General features: G+C 36.1%; 2 protein-coding genes across 3 annotated transcripts; both read left to right on the forward strand.

Annotated features, from left to right (window-relative positions):
* The first annotated feature begins 3,060 nt into the window (after positions 1-3,060).
* On the forward strand, positions 3,061-9,917 carry gpa33b (glycoprotein A33 (transmembrane), paralog b). Its single transcript, XM_083537079.1, has 7 exons — positions 3,061-3,194; positions 4,721-4,890; positions 5,041-5,257; positions 5,401-5,565; positions 7,533-7,649; positions 7,768-7,891; positions 8,753-9,917. The coding sequence occupies exons 1-7, from the start codon at positions 3,143-3,145 to the stop codon at positions 9,264-9,266; spliced, it is 1,359 nt and encodes a 452-aa protein (XP_083393205.1). The 5' UTR covers positions 3,061-3,142; the 3' UTR covers positions 9,267-9,917.
* A 163-nt stretch (positions 9,918-10,080) lies between these two features.
* On the forward strand, positions 10,081-22,117 carry LOC310723667 (immunoglobulin-like domain containing receptor 2). Of its 2 annotated transcripts, XM_083537030.1 has the most exons (9): positions 10,081-10,230; positions 12,137-12,466; positions 13,307-13,426; positions 16,743-16,799; positions 17,282-17,428; positions 17,552-17,710; positions 20,012-20,210; positions 20,308-20,962; positions 21,439-22,117. In XM_083537030.1, the coding sequence occupies exons 1-9, from the start codon at positions 10,185-10,187 to the stop codon at positions 21,472-21,474; spliced, it is 1,749 nt and encodes a 582-aa protein (XP_083393156.1). In that variant the 5' UTR covers positions 10,081-10,184; the 3' UTR covers positions 21,475-22,117. The 2 variants fall into 2 exon arrangements, with proteins under 2 accessions (XP_083393156.1, XP_083393157.1); XM_083537031.1 differs by lacking the exon at positions 16,743-16,799.
* Positions 22,118-22,562: the final 445 nt, after the last annotated feature.

Here is a 22,562-nt window from a genome sequence, read left to right on the forward strand (position 1 = left end):
TCATGCATGGCACGGAAGGTTCCCCTGCTTAAACCAGCACATGTCCAGGCACGTCTTAAGTTTGCCAAAGACCATTTGGATGATCCAGAGGAGTCATGGGAGAAAGTCATGTGGTCAGATGAGACCAAAATAGAACTTTTGGGTCATAATTCCACTAAACGTGTTTGGAGGAAGAAGATTGATGAGTACCATCCCAAGAACACCATCCCTACTGTGAAGCATGGGGGTGGTAGCATCATGCTTTGGGGGTGTTTTTCTGCACATGGGACAGGGCGACTGCACTGTATTAAGGAGAGGATGACCAGGGCCATGTATTGCGAGATTTTGGGGAACAACCTCCTTCCCTCAGTTAGAGCATTGAAGATGGGTCGAGGCTGGGTCTTCCAACATGACAATGACCCGAAGCACACAGCCAGGATAACCAAGGAGTGGCTCTGTACGAAGCATATCAAGGTTCTGGCGTGGCCTAGCCAGTCTCCAGACCTAAACCCAATAGAGAATCTTTGGAGGGAGCTCAAACTCCGTGTTTCTCAGCGACAGGCCAGAAACCTGACTGATCTAGAGAAGATCTGTGTGGAGGAGTGGGCCAAAATCCCTCCTGCAGTGTGTGCAATCCTGGTGAAAAACTACAGGAAACGTTTGACCTCTGTAATTGCAAACAAAGGCTACTGTACCAAATATTAACATTGACTTTCTCAGGTGTTCAAATACTTATTTGCAGCTGTATCATACAAATAAATAGTTAAAAAATCATACATTGTGATTTCTGGATTTTTTTTTTTAGAATAATTCTCTCACAGTGGACATGCACCTACGATGACAATTTCAGACCCCTGCATGATTTTTAAGTGGGAGAACTTGCAAAATAGCAGGGTGTTCAAATACTTATTTTCCTCACTGTATATATATATATATATATATATATAGAGAGAGAGAGAGAGAGAGAGAGAGAGAGAGAGAGAGAGAGAGAGAGATAATTCAGTTGAATATATATATATATATATATATATATATATATATATATATATATATATATATATATATAGAGAGAGAGAGAGAGAGAGAGAGAGAGAGAGAGAGAGAGAGAGAGAGAGAGAGAGAGAGAGAGTGATAGATAGATAGATAGATAGATAGATAGATAGATAGATAGATAGATAGATAGATAGATAGATAGATAGATAGATAGATAGATAGATAGAGTACCTTATTAATCCCAATTGTAATTTTTTACAGCAGCCAGTTCACAGACATGCAAAAAAAGTAGAAGCAACCATGTATTGAAAATGTATTCATAGAAAATGTATTATTTAAAAAACGGAATTAAAAAGGTAAAGCACTGCACATTAATAATATACTGTTTCTAGGTAAAAGTTTCTATTTTAAATGTAAACACAAGATTTCCAGTGGCATGTGTGGATTCTGTGAAAGCTCTCCCCATCCCCTCCCCATAACTGTTCTCTGGGTTCTTTGGTTTCCTCCAACCTCCCAAAAACATGTCAGTAAGCAAACTGATTAAGATAAACTGCAAAGGAATGTACAAATGTGAGTGTGCATAGTGCCCTGTGAAGGCCGGGCATCTCATCAGGTTATCTTATAACTGTTAAAATTAGGAACTATGTTGTTTGTTTGTTTAATGGTATATGCAATTTAATCTTGTAAAATCCATCATGACCTCAGACACTCATTAGTATACAGTATACACAGTATAATCTAATAAGCTGTATATAACTTTATTAAATATATTTCACCTGGAAACATATGTACATAGTTAAACCTTGAGAAAAGAGCTCTACATGCACCTTCCAGTAATAAAGAGTTGCAGCCTGGTGGTACAGCTCATAGTCAACTTTATACTATATCCTAATCTGGGTCATACTCTTTTGGGAAGCATAGGTTTATGACCATTAGCATTCCAATATACACTGTAAAGCAATCAAAAATATATTTTTTAAATCTCTCGTTGATGTCAGTGTTTGAGTCTGCTTAAAAAAAAATAATTTTGATTGCCTTATTATTGTGATCAAGGACTGGATATTATCAATTTACAGTCTTAGAAATGCCTGATTACATCATGCCTGATTTTATTAATTTAGTAAAGAACAGTGTGCATAAGAACAGTAAAAAATCCCTCCCTAAACTTTTTCTGATTGTTAAAGATTTGTCCTTAGTCACACTAAGTAAGTCACACTTGCTTTATTAATTTATTAAGAACATAAGTAATTACGGAAGTTTTTATTATTAAACGGTGCACAGAGGATTAATTTATTTTTTCTTTCTTTCTTTTAATGAACTTTTTAATTAAGTTTTTTTAACAGTATATGCCTGAGTCACAGCCATAGTGCTTCTTCATTATATTATAATTATATATACAATTATAATACAGTCCTAATCACGTTTCTACTACATGGAATTTGTGCATTTAATGGTATTTCAAATGCAACTATATATTCATTTAAGACCAGTTTCATAAACAGAGATTAAGTCTGGTTTTATCATTTGGTTTATTATAATTATAATATTGATGAGAACCAGTAAATCAAATCACGTTGATGCTAAAGCTATATTGCCATCTGCTGGTTAGAAATGGAAATGCCACAATTTTTTTTCAAACAATACCTCCAACAGTGGCCCAACAGTTAATACTGGACTGATTTCACCACCCTCTGGGATACCAAAACTACAAAGAACAAATCATTAATAAAACTGGCAGAGTAAACTAATGATATGATATCCTCAGGAGGAAGCCTGTTGATTTATTTGATTAAAGACAATAATACTTTGGTGACTAATGATGACTAATTATAGACTAATGTTTTGGTACCTTGAAACAGAGCAGATGCAGATCTAAAGCAATTGTGTATTTGTACATCCTTACAACTCTGTAATGTCTACTTCCATATTTAAGTAAGATATGTTATCTTTATTTTTTCAATATCTTTGGTAAGATAAAACAGAAGAGCATAGATATGTTTGTTGACTAAAAGTCCAAAGGGTGAAAAAGGTGTGGTTAGAGTGCGAATGGAGCCGTTTAAATTAATGTAAATGTCACCTGCCGGTCATAAGGAAGTGAGCAGACACCAAACAGGCATCTGTTCTGTTAATAACTGTGAAAAAATCTACTTGATTGGAATATACAATTAAAATGGACACATGGAAATCAATATTTTGTGGCAATGGAGTACTACTGCTGTCAGGTACTTTGTAATATTATTATGTTATTCTTAAATTCTGTAAAGCTGCTTTGAGACAATTTCCATTGTGAAAAGCGCTATAGAAATAAACTAGACTTGACTTGACATGTATCAGAAAAGGAATTAGCACTTTATTTCTGGATATAAATATTATTATCATATATTTACCTTAATCCAATCTTTTATGAAGAATTAACAAGTATAACAACTATTAAAATAATGGTAGTAAATATTTCATTAATCTTTATATTAATATTATTATTATTATTATTATTTTAAATATATAATATTATATTATTTAATTAATTGTACTTTGGGTATGACTGGTTATTGTGATAGTTGAGAGACCACAGAAAATTCACTCATTTAAATGCATACCAAAAATACTTTACTTAGGAGGTATACTATATTGCTTTGTAATACTCAGGACATGAATAACACAGGTAAATACACTATGAATATATTGTAATAAATATATTTTATATATCTCATATTAATGGATTATTTTTGTACATGATAATATATCTATTTCAAATGATATATTTGTAATTAATTATATATAATTTATATTGAACTTCTCTCTGTGCTGCACACCTTAATTAGCTTCAGAGACTTTTATAAGGATAATATTATTTATATATGACATTTGTTAAAATGCAGGAGTGACTGTGTAATGTGTGGGTGTTGCACTTGTATGGGTGTATTAGGTTTGTATTAACACTCTGCACTTACTTAATAACTTTATTAGTTATGCATACTATGTTACCTTGGTATAATGGTATACCCTGATATATAATTCTGCATAGATATAAATATGCAAAAACAATTTTTAAGGCAGTGTGTGTGTGTGTTGATCATCGTCTAGCCATTCAGCAGTAGGCCCTTTCTAACTACAGGACCAGTGCTGAAATTATAATATAAGTTGATGGATTGTTTCTCAACCAAGCAGTGACATATTGAATCCCCAACAACAATGTTGTTTTCTCATACAAGTGCAACATACTCTACTATAATAGAAGCCAGAGAAATTGTGGAGTGTTTTAGATGGGATACAGTCAGTAATTAGAAAACTGACTGCAATCTATGTTTGGTAGACATTTTAAATGATGTAAAATAAGAATGATGGGTATTACTGTATAATATATTTAAAAAATAAGTACATACAAATATTTTTAAATGTGCTGGTTTTATCTTGTAACGAATGCTACAGATGTGCGTGTTTATTTATATAACAGCTGATCGAATGGGATCACAAAATAAAATGTTGGTTGTTATACTGAAATTTGATACGCAACCACTAGTAGACATATGCAAAAAAAAAAAAAAGAAAGACAGTAAGAAACACGATGTGTCCTGTTATTTCCCATTTTCTGAAAAAGGTCACCTTTTCTATTAAGAAAATAAAATATAGTGTACTGTGTGCGACTGAGTCAGTAGATAATTTAAATTTTTATAAACATATTTTCTGATAATCTGGCTACTGAAAATAAATGAGTCAATTTTTTGCTGTGTGTTTGTGTTTTGTATAGCGATTTGTGCTACTCTTGGATTGCAAGTGACTATTCCACAGTCCATGTATGAAGTCGCTCGAGGCGATGAAGTGATCATAACGTGCAGTTTTCAGCCTCAAAATCCTGTGAACCGACTCATTATAATCTCATGGACTGGTGAACCTGATGGGTCATTTGATGATGACGGGGTATGAAACACCCTCTATATCTGTACAAGAATATAGAGGCAATTGCATTAATTAGAAAACAATTAGGCCTTTCCTTTTCTTCTAGGCATACAGGGTGACATAAATGTACTTCTGAACTAAGAAACACATTTTTTTTTCTTTCTACTACAGATTTCTTTTGGGACTTTTTATTCTGATGATGGTCATGTAGATATCAATCCAATGTATGAAGGCAAAGTCCAGATTGAAAGTGATGTCAATAAAAAAGTGTCAAATTTAATACTGAAGCAAGTCACTTTGCGAGAAAGCAGACGCATCAAATGTATTGTCCAGATTCCTGGTGACACAGAGGGACGAACGTCAGATTCCACCTCACTTGTGGTTCTGGGTGAGAAAGCTTTAATCATATTTGCCTACTTTCTTTTTACAGCATTCATAAAGAGGGTATAAGAGCATACAGTATATATAGTATATAGTATATAGTATAGTATATATAGTATAGTATATATATAGTTTTTTTCTGTTCGACAGTTGCACCATCAAATCCTGTCTGTAAGATTAAAGGCACTGCAGAATATGGACAGAATATCAGCTTGAGCTGTGTCTCTGAAGAGGGATCCCCAACTCCCACCTACCAGTGGCAGAGCTATGATGTCAAAAACATCCCTAGATTATTTCCACCCAAAACCACTGAAAGTACGTGTTTGTTTTTACAAATTATCATGCCCTAGTTACTGCAACTCTTATACAGTGAATGTTTTAATCTACTTTTTATGTGATATAAAATGGCAGTTTTTGTGATGCAAAAAAAATAAAAATAAAATTTGAACAAGAATAACCATATCATATATTTTTTACCTTAAATGTAATATAACAAGCAACAAAATTCAAGTGAAAACAAAAAACAAATAGAAACATTTTAAGGTAGAATAAAGAAAGAGAAAGAATTTATAATCAATAATCTGTTTGCATAATCCATTCTTCTTCTTCTTTCGCCTTCTCCCATTAGGGGTCGCTACAGTGGATCATCTGTCTCCATACCCTCCTGTCCTCTACATCTGCCTCTTTCACCCCAACTACCTGCATGTCGTCCCTCACCACATCCATAAACCTCCTCCTTGGCCTTTCTCTTTTCCTCCTTCCTGGTGGCTCCATCCTCAGCATTCTTCTAACAATATAACTCATGTCCCTCCTCTGCTCATGTCCAAACCATCTCAATCTCACCTCCCTCATCTTGTCTCCAAAACGTGCTACATGCGCTGTCCCTCTAAAAAAACTTATTACTAATTCTGTCCATTGTCATCACTCCCAACGAAAACCTCAACATCTTCAGCTCTGCTACCTCCAGCTTCACCTCCTGTCTTTTACTCAATGCCACTGTCTCTAAACCATACAACACCGCAGGTCTCACCACAGTCCTATAAACTTTCTTGCAGATACTCTTCTATCACAAATCACTCCTGCCACTCTTTTCCACCCACTCCACCCTGCCTGCACTCTTTTCTTCACTTCTCTAAAACACTCTCTGTTACTTTGCATGTTTGCATAATCCACAATTCTAAAAATATATTTGGCACAAAACAGCTTTTCACCCAAAGAACACCATGTACATGAAGATGAATGGTGTTGGTTGCATCATACTGTGGAGCTGCTTCTCTTCAGCTGGGCCTAGGGCTATAATCAAAAGGGAATAATGGATAGTTCCAACCAGCTATTTTGGCATAAAACCTGCAGGCGTCTGTTAGACAGGGAAAGATGAAGAAAAATGCTTACCTTCCAGAACATAACAACCCAAACCACAAATCCGATTCAACACTGGAAAGGTCTTAACAGGAAATTATTGTTTTGGAACCGTCCAGTCAGAGCTCAAGTTCTCAAACCTGTGACTTGGGGGAAATAAATGGGAGATTTCCTCACAATGTGGCAAATCTTGACTGTAAAAAATGTCAAATCAAAATGTGCTACATTGATAGACTCTAACCCCAATAGACTGAGTGCTGTATCACAAACAAAATAGGTGTTAACAAAGTACTTTTTTAAAAATAATCCCCACCTTCTGGGAAAGATTTTTTTTTTACTAGATTTTAGAGATTTTAGAGGATCATTAATGAGCTCAGGCAGTGATATTGGGTAAAGCATGTGGTTAGTGTTCCAGTTTATCCCAAAGGCATTCATTAGGGTAGAGGTCAGGGATCAGCACACACACCGCTTGGGTTCTTCTACTCCAACCATGGCAAACTATGTGTTCATAAATTTTACTTTATGCATAGTTCAATTGTCATATTTTAACAAGTTTGGGCTTGACCACTTAATTTAGGTAAAGGAAATTGAAATGCTACAACATACAAAGACATCCTATACAATTGTGCAGTCCCAACTGCAGGATCATTTTGGGGATGATCTATATATAAGCGTGATAGTGAAGTGTGTACAAACATTTGCCCCTTTAGTGCATTGGGTTATGATCACTAATGCAACCTGGTTACTGTACACATTTTCTCTTTCATCTGACTTTTGTTGCTGTATCCCATTTAAAAAAACAAATAGATAATTTGGATTCATTTCCATGCATCACAAAAACATATACTTTTTGCAGGAGTGTGTACATTGATATCATCCTCTGTACAATGTACACAGTTGTGAAATACTTTTATTCCCCCCAGAGGATGGAGTGCTTTCCCTGTTCAATGTATCCATGGACACATCAGGTTACTACATTTGCACGTCAACCAATAAGATTAATTCCGCAAAGTGCAACCTCACCTTGTCAGTCATGCCATGTGAGTGCTTTATGACTTCACAGATCTTTTTTAGAGCTGCGTTTCCCAATAGCATAAAACATAAACATTTGTATTAAATTTGTTCACACTTACTATTAATGTTTATCTAATTCTGCAGCTACAATGAAAATTGGAGCTACAGCAGGAATTATTGGAGGCTGTATTGCTGGAGTCGCAGTGCTTGTACTCATAATTTACTGTGCCTGTAAAGACAAGCAGAAGCCAGAGGAGTTTGCTATGGAGTAAGTAAAATGTTTTATTGATCATGACCATCTAAGGAATATTTGACTCAAATTTTACTATTTTCTGTTTATCAGTGGTGGAGAAAGTGCACAAAGCATTAAAGTAGAGATACACTCTGTAAAATATTATTCCAGTAAAAGTGCTCTCTTCAAACTTTTACTTGAGTAGAAGTACAAAAGTATTTGCCTTTAAATGTACTTAAGTATCCAAAGTACTATGATTTATAATGGCTATATGTCCTATTATCATGACTCTTTGCTTAACAAACTTAATGTTTAAAAGACTCTAATGTTACTCTTAGTACTCTAAGTACTCTTAGTTAATCTCTTAATTAATCTCTATTAATAGAATGATATTAATAAGTCAAACACTAATTGATATCTATTAAAATTATCATGAGCCCAAAACCTCCTTTTCAACTACTTAAAAAAAATATTGCGCAAATAAGGCGAAGGGTGTTGTGGCAAGTTAGAGTCAGGAGTTTCTACCATCATTTATTGCTCTTAAATGTTATGCTTGCTGTTGTATGTGAACTGCTTAACCAGTTATGTTTTTATCCACTCAAAAAAAAAAAACGAAAAGAAAAGACTGATTTCACAAAGTGTAGTTGAGTAAAAAATAAGATATTTACTTTGAAATGTAATTAAGTTGAAGTAAAAGTCTCCCCAAATGGAAATACTTTAGTAAAGAACGGATATGCGAAAAAAGCTACTTAAGAACAGTAACAAATTACACTTAATTTGTTACTGTTCACCACTGCTGTTTTTTTTTTTTTTTTACAGGAACAAAGTTATGTGCCTTTTTTTTTACAGGAACAAAGTTATGTGCTATTTTCACTTAAATATATCTCTTTTATTTAGACCACCAATGGTAGAATACCATGGCATTCCAGCAGAAGAGAAGAAAGGAGATGAAAGGAAAACTAGTATTGAAGGTCACATTGACCAAAGAGAGAGGTATGAGATGAAGGCAGAAAAGGACAGCGATCGTGATTCTAATCATCGGTTTGATGATGATGATCAACCTCCTGAGATGCATGATGATCACAGGGAAAACTACAGTAGAGATTATAATGGAGACCGCAGAGATTATTATGATGACCGCAAACATCAATACAATGACCAGCAGAATAGCTATGATGATCGCAGAGGTCAATATGATGATCGTCGATATCGCTCCGATGGCCGAGGTCACTACCGCCAGAACCGATATGATGACCGAAATAGTTTTGATGACCGAAGAGAAGTTTATGATGATCGCCAGGGTCGCCATGACAATCATAGATACCGTTATGCCGATCGTGAGGATCACTATAATGACCACAGAGAGCGCTATGAGCGCCAAGGCCAATATACTGATTGCAATGAACGTTAGAAAGATCATCAGACTTGTGATCGTGACAACGACCAGAGAAATGTATGTCGAGACCTACAATAGATAGCACATAGGAAAATCGTTTACTTTTTTCATAAATTTTTTTATTAGTTATTAATCACTGTAAAATATAAAATTACATTAATATAAAATTACAGGTCAAACTTCATTTGCAGGTACTTATTATTGCAATATTAAAAAAGAGGTTTGAAATGTAGTTTTATATGAATAAACTTTGGGCTAATTGTTATTTTTGTTTAATAATTAAATTAATCATTACTAAGCATTCATAGATCTCCTCTCATTTTAATGCCTTTGTTGTACCCCAGAATAAAGCACAATATAGTTATAATATGATTATGATCATATCTTTATCTTTGAATTCATTTAGAAATAGTTCCAGTTAAATAGCGTAGATAGCAATTAAAAAAAACAAAAAAACAATTATGCAATCATGCATAGCGTTGTAGATAACAATATAGCACTACTTTTTCACATTGTTAGAATAATTATTAAGTATTTCATATACTTTATCTAAATGTATCAGCCTAATGATTCTTTGTAGTTAGGTGCGCCTATTTTTGAAGATGGGTGTTCGTAACGTGGTGTCTAAATATATCTTTATTTTTTTTTTACAACGTTTCCAATATAATGTATGTCAATCAAATAAAGTGTGAAACTCTTTAAAGTGTGTAAACAGTCATATTTTATTTATAATCGTTTTCATTTAAGATTATTAGTAATCCCTATTTCTTTTCATGTTTACCCCGTTTGTAAAAATGGTACACTCCACTCTCTACTCAAACTCCGACGTTAATCCATCTGCCTGGAGGACACGAGTATGAGGGGAACCACGGTGTAAGGAAAAAAGTCAGATCAGATCTATTAGCGGGATATTTATTTGTTTTTATTTGAACAATGAGATTTGTTTTAAATCACTGGATTCCAGTCGTGTTTATTTCGGGTAAGTCTTTCAAACTATTTACAGAAGAAGAGGTAAAAGTTGAGAAGTGGGCAACAGGTTGATCCCAGATTTTACTGCGTGTTTTTATACTCATGGGTTATGTGTGTTTCTGAGATCAAGTCACAGATTTTGTGCTTAAGTTGGCTTATAATGTAAATGTAAAAACAACAACAACAACAAACTTTTTTTGGTACACATTTTCATACCAGACACTCCTGTGCTGACCCTAAAGTCAATGTGCTTTAGTGAGAATAGAGGAAGCAATAATGCCCCAGGCTGAGAGACTGCAGGAATGTGTCTCCAATGTATCACATCTGTCTTAGAGGTGATAAATGCAACACATGATACAATGTTTGATTTTGATTTCCTGTGTCTCTTGATAAATACATGACTTGCTTTCATAAGAATGGAAAAATCTCACTTATGGGATATGGCTAGTACCCTGACCTACTTTGTTGATTTCAATAGCCTGGTCAGATTATAAAAAAAAAAAAAAAAAAAGGGTGGATTTGAGTGTCATGCTGTTTTTATGCTGTTTTTATGCTGAGATTTAAAATAGTTATTTAATTTTTTTGAAGGTTATTATTTTTTTGAAGCAAATCTGCTCGTTCTTTACTTAACTATTCTTTAAGTCCTTGTAACGGTTTTGTTTAAATCTCTTTTTTTCTTTCCCGGGTGCTCCCTGGGCGAGTTGGTTTATCTTATTGGTGGGTTTTAAATACCCCCCTTCCTTTTGCTTTCGGGGCTTATTGGGTGGGGGTTCTTCGTAATGACAAACAATGAATCAGGCTGACAACAAAAGGACAGGGAGATGGTCTTTACAGCCCTGGCTAGGAGTCTCTGACAATGGTGGCTACTTCAGAGGTCAGCTGTAGTCTGATGAATGTTGAGTGGGGTTTTGACTGGTTCTTTTAAATGCAAACAGAGCATTAAAAAAAAACTGTAATCTTTATTCCAGGGTGCACCTTTTTTAATTGTGAAATATGGCTTCAGAGTTATGTAGAGATTGAGTGTAAGTGCCTTGCCCCTGTTATTTCCTCTTGTTTAGGAATGTTTAGATCATAACAGCACCACTACACCCAGATGAACAGCAGACCGTGAACTCTTTTTAGATTGACAAACCCCCTACCTTACTCTCCCCCTACACACACACACACACACACACACACACACACACACACACACACACACACACACACACACACACACACACACACAGGCTCAGGAATTTTGCCTAATTTTACAGATACGGAAAAACTGACATTCTCTCTCTCTCTCTCTCTCTCTCTCTCTCTCTCTCTCTCTCTCTCTCTCTCTCTCTCTCTCTCTCTCTCACTCACACACACACACACACACACACACACACACACACACACACACACACACACACACAGACCATCAAACAGACCTTTTTTATTTTGTCCAGCTTGCTATAAGGTAGTCTCCCACACAGCTGGGCAAATACATGTACAGTTTATCATGGTCTACACACACAGTGGATGACTAGACCGAAATGTTATTAGGTATTTGTGCTTTCATGTTATCTTTTTTCATTTCTTTTGAAAAGAGGATTTAGTTTGAAATAAAGATAGAAGCCAAGCTTCTGTATTATTTCAGCATAATGTATGGACAAGAGCAGAATCAGAGAACAGGATTCCCATTTTAGTAGGTAATAGTTTATTATAGTAGTTTAAAAGATGATACAGGTCAAAAGTGTAAACTGAAAAGCTGATATTAAATATAGTGGATATTTAAAATACATTCTCTTGAATACATTCTCTTGTTTTTTTTTTATTTAAAGCAGTAAGCTGTTTTTTTTTAACCATTCTTTTGAATCCCAAACCACTTTATTTTGTTGTATTAAACTGCTACTAAATTTGACACTTCCACTCTTTTTTTTTCCCAGTGTTGACTTGCGACTGTGTTCATGTGACCATAAAGGATGATAAGAAGTTTGCCATGCTGTTTTCCTCTGTGGTGCTGCAGTGCCATTACAATACCCACTCCATCAATCCACCTGTGGTGCAGTGGTTATATAAGTCCTACTGTACAGACCGAACTAGAGAGTCATTTACCTTCTCTGAGACTCTGGGAGTCCATGGCTCTAAGCTGGGGTCCAAAAGCCACTTAGACTGCTCTGATGAAAGTCGCACTGTCCAAATCATGGCTTCCAAACAAGGAAACTCCTTGAACCTGGCCAAGCAATATCAAGGCAGAGATATCACCATTATCAACAGTAATGTATCCTAATCTTGCTATTTGCATCATATTATATTCGCAGCAAATATTTATAAATCAATAGCATTTTGGTGTTTCTATCAATTTAAAAAGTTTAATTTATACACAATGGCAGGTAAAGATGCGTGTTTAGTACCCAGGTACGGGTTTAAATTGAATAAGAATAAAACAGCAATTCTTACTATGTTCCAGACAGGATGTAATTTGTAGGGCAGTACTAAATTTAATGACTTTAAAGGAGAGGGCTGGCCTAGTCAGTGACTAATCATTGACATCCTGAAAGGGGAACTAATCAGCTAGAGGAGTTTTGGTTTAAATTCATTTTAGCTAGAATTGTGTACTATTACCGAAATCTTTTGGTGAATCACATTTAATTTTCTACAAGTTTCAATATAAATATAATTCAAAAAACATGTAGTGTCTTTGTCTTGATTGGGGTTGTGTGCGTAATCTGTCTTTGCAGGAAACACAGGCAATTGTGTTGTACTTTTCCTGTTCCCTAAATAGGGCACAGTTTTTTTCTGGGCTACACAATGGTCAGATGCTGGCCTTAATGAGGAATACTTCAGCTCTCCTGTTCCTCACAAAACAACCCCCGCATAACTCCTTATCAAAAAACAAACACAATCCCCCATGCTCTTACTAAACAAGCATTCGTGCCACCTTTACCTAGCAGCAAAGCACAGGTCATGTTATGCATAGGTCATGAGTTGAATTTGTACATTATAGCGTATAATAATATTTATATTTCAATTGAAAAATAAATATCAAAAATGGTGTATAAAGGATTTCCTCAGGGCTACCGACTAAAGTTTACCAAAATGCTCTTGTTGTTCAGAAGCAGACCTGCGTATTGGAGAGCTGCACTGGGGTGACAGCGGCGTGTATGTATGTCAGGTGTTCAGTGGTGATGACCTGGAAGGCAGAAATGAAGGCCAGGTGGAGCTTCTGGTGCTGGGTGAGTCATATCCTCCACAAAACTCACCAGAGCTGCAAATCCACATATTAAAAGTGCTACAGATTTAAATAGTTAGGTATTTACTGTAGGTATTTAAAATAGCTATGTAGCTTTGTTGCTACACCACAGAGCTGATGAATTCTCTAATTTTGTTGGTATAATAGTAAGAACTTGTTTTGCAGATGTTTCTGAAAGTCATCTATTAATGGTTAAATATAAGATATGGTGTTCTTGGTACATAAAATATTTTTCTATTATTATTTGTATCATTTTCATTGACATATCACTGTGGTATAAAACAGCCTCTGTCATGTTTTATAATTTACATACCTTGGATTCAGCACAATAACAATTAGGTTATTATAAACTTAATATAGCTTACAAATATGTAATAAATGCATATGATCCTGCTGTTTTACTGTTGACTGTAATACACATGAAGATGTAGGAGATCTAGGATCTCAACAGAAAAGCATTTGTCCTTTTATCTGAGTGAGCAAAATTCCTGCAAGAGTGGGAGGGTTATTCTCTACACTCTTTCAAAATAACAATGATACTAACCAATAGTGGCTCCTGTATGCAGAACAAGGTAGATAGCACTGCCTGGTGACTCTAGCACAATAAGCACATTTTGAAAGATGTGGTTAGTGGATTTCACATGTCAGAGGAAGCACCATAATAACCTCCACCCTCTTTTGTCAGCAGGTGTGGTTGAGTTGACTGGTGGGTGGAAATTGCCAGTTGAGCAAAATGTACATAATGTTTGTGCAGTGTTACATAATAACCAATATTAAATATGGCATAGGTTTTTTTATTGGCCTTTTTAAACTTGAAATTGACAGAACATAGTATGTCTAACAGTATGACTCGGTAATTATGAGTCATGGTAAGCAATGATGGTTGAGAACAGCTATAATGAAGACCTTTGGGAACAACATTTTGCTAAATTAAATCTTGGGTTTCAGGCATAGCTTGTAAGCTTGTGTATTTTGGTGGTGTGTGTTTGTTGTGTCTAGATGTGTGTATAATGAAAACTGCTTGTTTATGCCAGGGTTTGAATTCCTAAGTGCTTTTTCAAGGGCTTCCATGGTAACGGCTGAATGGCGCATGCCTCTCAACAGGGATCTGTTTCTTAATAAGAGACTCCTTTGTTCATCTCTGTCCTCTAAGGTCACTCATATCTTAAGTGCAAGACCATGTGCCAAAAAAATGAAAAACTGCAGGGATGCTTTGGTTGTTTGGTGCTATGTGACTGCAGAGGTTAAAATTCTGCCTGCTAAACAAAGGAAAGGTTTAAGCCCCTTTGCCAGACAACATACATATAATTTATAGGCATGAGTATTATAAGCCACTCTTAACGGTTGCTTTTTTTTTTTTTTTTATGTGCAATGGGCATGTCATAACCTCTTGTTTATTGGCAAATGAAGAAGGAGATGATGGAAAAAAGACTTACAGATAAACAGTTAGAAAAAATAGAGCACAATGTAGTCTGCAGAGAATGCAATGAGTCTATTGTGGACGCTGAGTAAGATGATTGTAATGGGGTTTGGTAGAGGAGGGGAAATTGAAATATGTATCCAAGGAACGTTTCATTTGTAGTGTACAGATTAAGTCCAAACCTTAATAACTCAGAAACAACTAGGCTTATATACAATTCAAATTTAAATAGCTGGACCATGTTCAGAAATAAATCTTCATAAAATATTTTCCAGTAAAGGGAGTCTCATTAGTGAACTGCTGGACTAAAAGATTGGTCTGAATTACAGTCATTTGCAATGTGGTATCCCTGAGGATTCAACTTTGGACCTGACACTCCCTCATTCTTATCTGCCTACTCGTTTCATGCTTCCCCCTTTCTGTTCTGCTGCTTTTCTCTGACTCTCAAATCACTCTTGTGTGTGTTGGTTTTATAAAAGTGCCTGTACAAGAGAAATCCTAGTGCCTGAGTACTCCTTCAACGCTTCCTAACTTTGCTAAGTCAGCACAGCCAGTTTAACGGATTAAAATCTGTCCACCTACAGAGTCTTTGCATGCTCAATGAAGTTGTAATTACTTCTGCAACTGCATCATTTAAAGCAATATATTTGAAACATAATGGTTTATGTATATTTTACTGATGACATTTTCTTCTGTAATGTACAGTATATTAACCCAATTTTATTTCAAATTGAGATTGAAACTTTGGCTACTTTAGTACGCCCCACAAATTTTGAAACTATGCTTGTTGTAAACATGTTCTCATGCAGTAAGTTTGCATAATTTCCATGGTGCTTATTAGACAGTGATTCAAAAACCTTCTACCACCAAACCTAGCTTGCACTGTTACTGTGGCATTGGTGTACCCAAACCTCTTTTTTTTCTGATAGCTGCTAAGTCAGAATGGTTTATAGTCTATCATAATATTTAGTATGTTGTGAAATCTTTCGCTTTTGCCTAGTTTAGGTATGTTAAGTAATTTGGTTGGTTGTTGAGTAAGAACAATAAACTTGAGTAAGAAAATAATGAACATGCTAGTAGCTGTATATGTGCTCAATAACATTTTAGATTACATTTAATTGAATTTAATAAATTTTTATTTCTAGTATGTTGTGCTTTCTCTTACTAGTAATTGCACTTATGCCAGGTCAGAAAGTTTCACACATCTTTACATTTTTTGTATGCATATATTGTACTGTTTTATATAAATAAAAAAATGCAAACATTATTATAGCCAAAGCAATGATATTCGTGTAAAATATCTTGAGTTTATGTTGTTAATGTCTAACAAACTTGTCATACAAGACACTTACGTGCATGTTTTGCTTAGCTGCATTCACTCCTGCAGGTAATGTTTGAACTGTAAGGTAGCTGTAATATTGCGTTGTGCTATAATTAGCCACCTTAACAGAGGGTAGTGTCTGCCTCCTAACCCCCATTACATGAACACATTACACAATGAGCTTCCAAAATGGCATTAAAAGCATACTTTGTTCACCTGACTGCCTTGCACTGCTTAAATACATGGATAAATGCAAACATAAATCAATCTCTCTTTATACCTATTTACTTTCTTTTGATTTCTGTCCACACATTTTTGATCCTATTAGTTTTTCCAAGCTTACATTCTTATTTTAGAGGGAAAAAAATCAGATCTTGCATCCTATTGATTGTAAATAGTTACAATAAAAAAACAAAACAGCTTTGGCTTAATTTTCCGCATTAGTAATCTCTGATCCTTACTTATTCTTTAATCGCATTCCTTGCATGTATCTTAGCCTCTTGCCTAGACGTCTGAGCTTTTAGCTGCTGCTCACCTGTGCGCCTCTCATCTCTGCAGGTAAGACAGGTGTGCAGAATGACGTCCTACCTGAGTTTGAGCTGGAGATTATGCCAGGTAGGGTGGCTTTGTTGCTCTCTGTTTGTCTGCCATCTAAAACTCTATTTCCTTTTCTCTCTGGCACTGGTTCTGTTAGAACAATGTTTTCATCATTTCCTCTACTTTCAAACTGTTCAAATGATTGTACATTAGGCTGCATGCTCAATCAACCTGTAATGAACTGTCCTTAATCTAACTGATTGATCTGATTCGTCAATTGATTGCTTTCAGCTAAAGTCCAAAAACACTCCACATTACTTGTACCTAAGATACTAAAGCAGAAATGCTTCATTATTCACCAGTATGTGATCTGTGCAGAGCTTTTGCTCATGCCCAAAGGAAGTACATCATTAGTCCAGAGGCAGAGACAGACATTCGAGATAAGGGTCTGGAAGAGACAGTACACAGTCTGAATCATCTGCACTCGTTACAGATTGAAGTGGTAGCATTCAATAGCAATGTCTGAATGATTATACACATGGTTCTTTCTCTTTTTGCAGAGTGGGTGTTTGTGGCATCTGTAGGCTTAGGTAGCATTCTGTTTCTACTTGTACTGGGAGTATGCTGGTGCCAGTGCTGTCCTCACTCCTGCTGCTGTTATTTACGTTGCTGCTGCTGCCCTGATACATGCTGTTGTCCGAAGCACTGTGAGTACCCAAACCCAGATCCCCCAAAACCCACACACACTTAGTCATATGTACCATATACTTACTGTACATTTGCACAGCTGTGATTTTTAATACTCAAAACTATCTAATATATCTTTTCAGTATATGAAGCTGGCAAAAAGGCCAAAAGTGGACAGCCTCCTCAGATTGCCATATATCCACCATACTATGGTATTCCCATGCTTCCTCAAGCAGCACCATCTCTGATTGAGCCTAAGATGCTTTCAGTTCTCTCTTCTGTGGAGAACAATACAGCTAGAGGTCAGTGAATTTCAGCACCAATTTGGCTCTCTGAACATACCTAATAATAAGACACATCAAAATGTTTGACTCAGATCATTCAATTCAATTATGCATTCAGTGCTTGAAAGTTGTCAATGAACTCTCAATGAGCCCATTACATTTTGGCCTATAATTGTTTCATAACTACTGTACATAAAGGAATGACACAAGCATTTTGTAAATTTTATAATTTTTCTTCAAAGCTAAATGCAAAATAAAAGATAAAGATGACAATACATAAAGTAGATATACACAAATTTAGAATATACATCAGCAAGCAGTAATAAAAAAGATTAATAGGATAAAACTTGAGAGAGAATCAAGAATGGCATAAGGTGTAGGAATACTTTAGAAGAGGGCTTGTTTCTTATGAATTGACCCTTGTAGTAATCAAGGTGTAATCTCATCACACAGGGTGTTCATAGTGGGTGGTGTCTTTTTGTCTCAAATTCAGCCAAAATCAGGATGCAAGGAATGTTGTATCATACATAGAAAGGGACTTAAGAAAGTTCCATACGGCAAAGTGGGCAGGTCACACATGCAAGTCAGTGTGTTATTAGCCATCTGTACTACCCCAATTTCTAAACAGTTTGGATGTTGTGTAAAAAGCACATAAAACATAATGCAATGATTCGCAAATTTTATAAACCCATATTTTATTCCCACTTGATCATAGAAAACATCAAATGTTTAAACTGTGAAAACCGTAATTTCCGGACTATTAAGCGCACCCAAATATAAGCCGCACCCACTGGATTTTACAAAGATTTTTATTTTGAACATAAATAAGCCGCACTTGTCTATAAGTCTACACTGAAACAAATGAACTTTGCACAGGCTTTAACGAAAGACAGTGTCTGTTACACGGTGTAACGGGTGAAATATGTTGTGGCTCCTTTAAGAGCAAAGCGGTATTTTGGGAATAGCCTGCCACCTCATTTTTCCGCAATTACTGCATGTGTGCAAGGCTGAGGAATATGTCCTTATTATTTTCTGATGCTCATTTCTAAGTTTCTTTGACTAACCCGTAACGCTGTTGCCAAGAAAAATTAAAAAGCACGAGTTTTGGAAACCTGTCTGTACTTATATGATTTCTGTTGCAACTGGAGTTAGCGAGCTCTCCCTTCACCCTGACTCAACGCGTTACAACGGCTTGTATCTAAACAGTAGCCTACCAAGAAAGTCATTGTTCACTGTCTTCCTCCTTCCTTTTACAACCATTTCTCTCACGAGTTTATCTTTTGGCATTGTCGTGCGATTAAAAATCACCATTGGTGAATCTTTTCTCCCGATGCCGTGCAGCTCAGAACACAGATGAAGTGCGTTTTTTCATGCCCGGTTGTTTTCAGCATGATGAATGATTCACCTTTCCTGTAGACAAGTGCGAGTGAGCGGCAGGTCAAACATCAGAGGAACATCATCCATATTTATGATGTGGTGCGGCCCGATTCAATGGGAGCGCGTCTGATTTAATATAAAGAATTTAATTGGTTCACCTGAACCAATTTAATTGGTCTAATGTTTTGGTGCTCAGTTTTTTTGCTTGAAGTTTGTGAAACCGGGAAAAACCCAGGAAAAATCCATAAATAAGCCGCTTCGTTGTAGCTTTTAACAGATTGGTAAACCTCTGCTCATCTTTTTTACTTCTAAAAGTCTCTGACTCTTTAGATGCCCTTTTTAGACCCAGTCATCTTCCTGACCTGTTGCAAATAAGAAATCTTTCTTGTTAGTACCATTTAATTTTTCAGGCTTTGTTGTTTTGAGACATGTTGCTGCCATCAATTTAAAAATTATCTTTTTTTTTTTTTTTCTTAAAATGGTTAATTTTCTCACTTCAAACATTTGATATGTTTTCTATGTTCTATTGTGATTTGCAAAACATTGCATTCTGTATTATTTACAATTTGCACAGTGTTCCAACTGTTTTGGAATCAGACTATCTGTTTCTGTGAGAAACAATAAGTGTCTATAAGTGTAACATGTTTCATCATCATGGCAATATGAAAGTGGCAGTGAAAGTGGCCCTGTAGCTTGCACATTTGCCCATATATCTACCATACATTTTCTGACCTTAGTATTATAAGTCCAGTTTTCAATTCATTCTTAACCCAGATTTTGATATTCTTTCTACCTGTGCCTTTTTTGCAACTGCCTTTTGCAGATTTACTCTACAGTACATTAGAAAACATTACAAGGAAATAGACGTTTTTATTTGTGAATTGACTAAATAGTTTGTGATATTATTAGTGTGTTCTTTTACTAATCTTATATTGTTTACAGCTGCCAGTGTATCAGAGCTAAGTTCCTTGCATGATGGCGATGTGGACTTCAGGCAGACCTATAGGCAGGTGCAAAAGAAAGCTCTGCCACCAATCAGTGACCCCAGCAATGAGCCAAAGATCCACACAGCTTCCACAGCTCACAGACAACGGCCCACGCACTATCAAAGAAATAGCACTGAAGAACAACATGATAGCCGGTATACGTTTAATATAAGTGCTAGTGCTTGTGGTTATATTAATACTCTGTCATGTATTGAGCTATGTATGCTAATTCTAATGAGCACATTTATGCAGATGGAGCTGCCGCTCAGAGCACCTGCCCAGGAAGGCTTTTGACACCCGGGGTCGCACAGGGTCTTTGGATGAACTGGAGGAGTTTGCAAGTAATTACGGTCACCGAGCTGGACGGAGGGGTGACTGTCATGATCTTCGTGATCCTGAGCGAGATTTTGACATGGAAATGAGGCGCCACAATCAGTACAGGCCTCGCGGTTTTCGAGGTGATGATTATGATGACGACGATGGCAACTGGCAGCGTCATAGCCCCACTTTGTCTCCACAAAGGAGAGATGAGACCAGCAGTGAACGGTATGCTACTCGTAGAAAGTCGTACAATGATGCCTACTTGACCGCTGTGCTGGAGCGCAAGACAAGGGGGCTGGGAGAATGCGGTGGGAGGGTTGATGAGGACAGTGACACACCATCAAAAAGCTTCAAAAAGAGCAGTGACTGTTACTACAGCAGAGCACCAACCAACCGGCCAGAGGAGGACGACTCCTTACCTCCCTACTGTGAGGTAGCTCATAGCCGGACCGAACATTTTTCGGAACAAGATCGCTGTCGGACCATGGACCCAGCCACAAGGCCATTTTCTTATACTCGTCCTAATCAAAACATGGCCCACACTCTACAGGAGCTCAGGGAGGATAAGAACAGACCCAGAAAACTGGTGAGTTATCTATAAGGGTCTCTGCTTATGATGCCACTTAAGCTTTCACCTCTGAGAGCTTAAAAATAAATAGCACAATATGAAAGATGGTGTGTCAAAGTGATTTCAGTGAAATGTTTTCTATTAATTTTTGTAGGAACAAGATCCATAAAATCTCTAGTGTAATTATTAAGTCCAGATATTCACAAAGAGGTGTCTCAGAAACAGGACATGATTACAATATAAAATTTTGTTTATTTAACATGTGCTTTCTCTGAGAAAAGATATACTGTAGTAAGTCTTGCGTAATAAAACGTACACATTTAAAGCCACTGTTTATAGGAAATGCTTTCTGAATTGTACTGCCATACTGTGCACTGTGCACATCACTAACAATGCATCATCCCAAAACTTTTGCATGCAATCACCCACAGAGCCTCATACTAACTATCTTCTTTATGTGGTCTTTAATATGTGGCTATTGGTGTTTTCAACAGACCACTCATCTAAGCAGAGACTCCCTCATTGTCTGAAGCCCTTGAGTATCTACTGTGTTGAATCACACTGGACTCACATCGTACTATTGACATGCATCCACAGGGACATGCACAAGGCAGCAGGAATACATACCAAATAAAGAGAAATAATGACGCTGGATCTTAAAATTAATCATGAAGAGACATATTTGCATTGGTGACCTGTACGTGTAAATGAAAATGCATGCATGTCACTCATCTTTTTTTGACCTACCAGTGTTAATCTATTACTGCCCTTATAAGGGGCAATAAATCCTCTTAACTTTACAAAACATTGTAGACTGAAAAAACACCTCATAAAACCATTTAATTTCTTTCAAAATCTTTGTTATTAAGTACTGTATTTGTTTACCTTTTTGTTGATGGTAATTGTTCTAATATATGTTTTTGCACTATACATTGAGTTTGAATTTCAGTGTTAATCAATTCTTCCATGTGTGCAGTGTGGTTTAATTTTTTATAAGACCTTTTTGTGCATTTTACTTGTTTGAATTAAAACTTCTTTTGATGTAAACACTGCACCATGTCATGTGATGTTTGTTTAATTACTATGAATGATAAGGTGTGTTATTGATAAAATATAAATGCTCTTTATCTCATTTCATTGTAAAGCACTAAACACACACTGCTTATGTACACATACCGGGATGACAAGATTAATTAATTAATTAACACAACATGAATTATCTGTAATAGTACTCATTTTGTACTGAATCACTGCTCGGATTTGTACTGTGCAGTTGAAGGTCATATATTCAGCAATGCTTACTCAAAGCCAAGCAGGAAGCAGGACAGGACCTGCAAAGGAAAGGATGCTTCTTTTCCAGGAAATGAAATGACAATGGCAGGAAGCTATATCAAACCAGTGCTCACAGGTGTTCTGGAATGACACATTTATATACTCCTTAGTGAGACTCTGTAATTGTACACACCACAACCTAAGAAATTAGGTTTAAACATATTGGCTATTTTCTTTCGTCAGCATTTTTTTTAAACATTTATTTAATCTAACACATTAACAAAGTTATACTTTGCAGGCTTTATAAGACTTCATGCATCAGTACATGTCACAGAGGCACTTCAGT

This window comes from Silurus aristotelis (genome assembly GCF_946808225.1).
Source record: "Silurus aristotelis genome assembly, chromosome: 3".
NCBI classification, from domain to species: Eukaryota; Metazoa; Chordata; class Actinopteri; order Siluriformes; family Siluridae; genus Silurus; species Silurus aristotelis.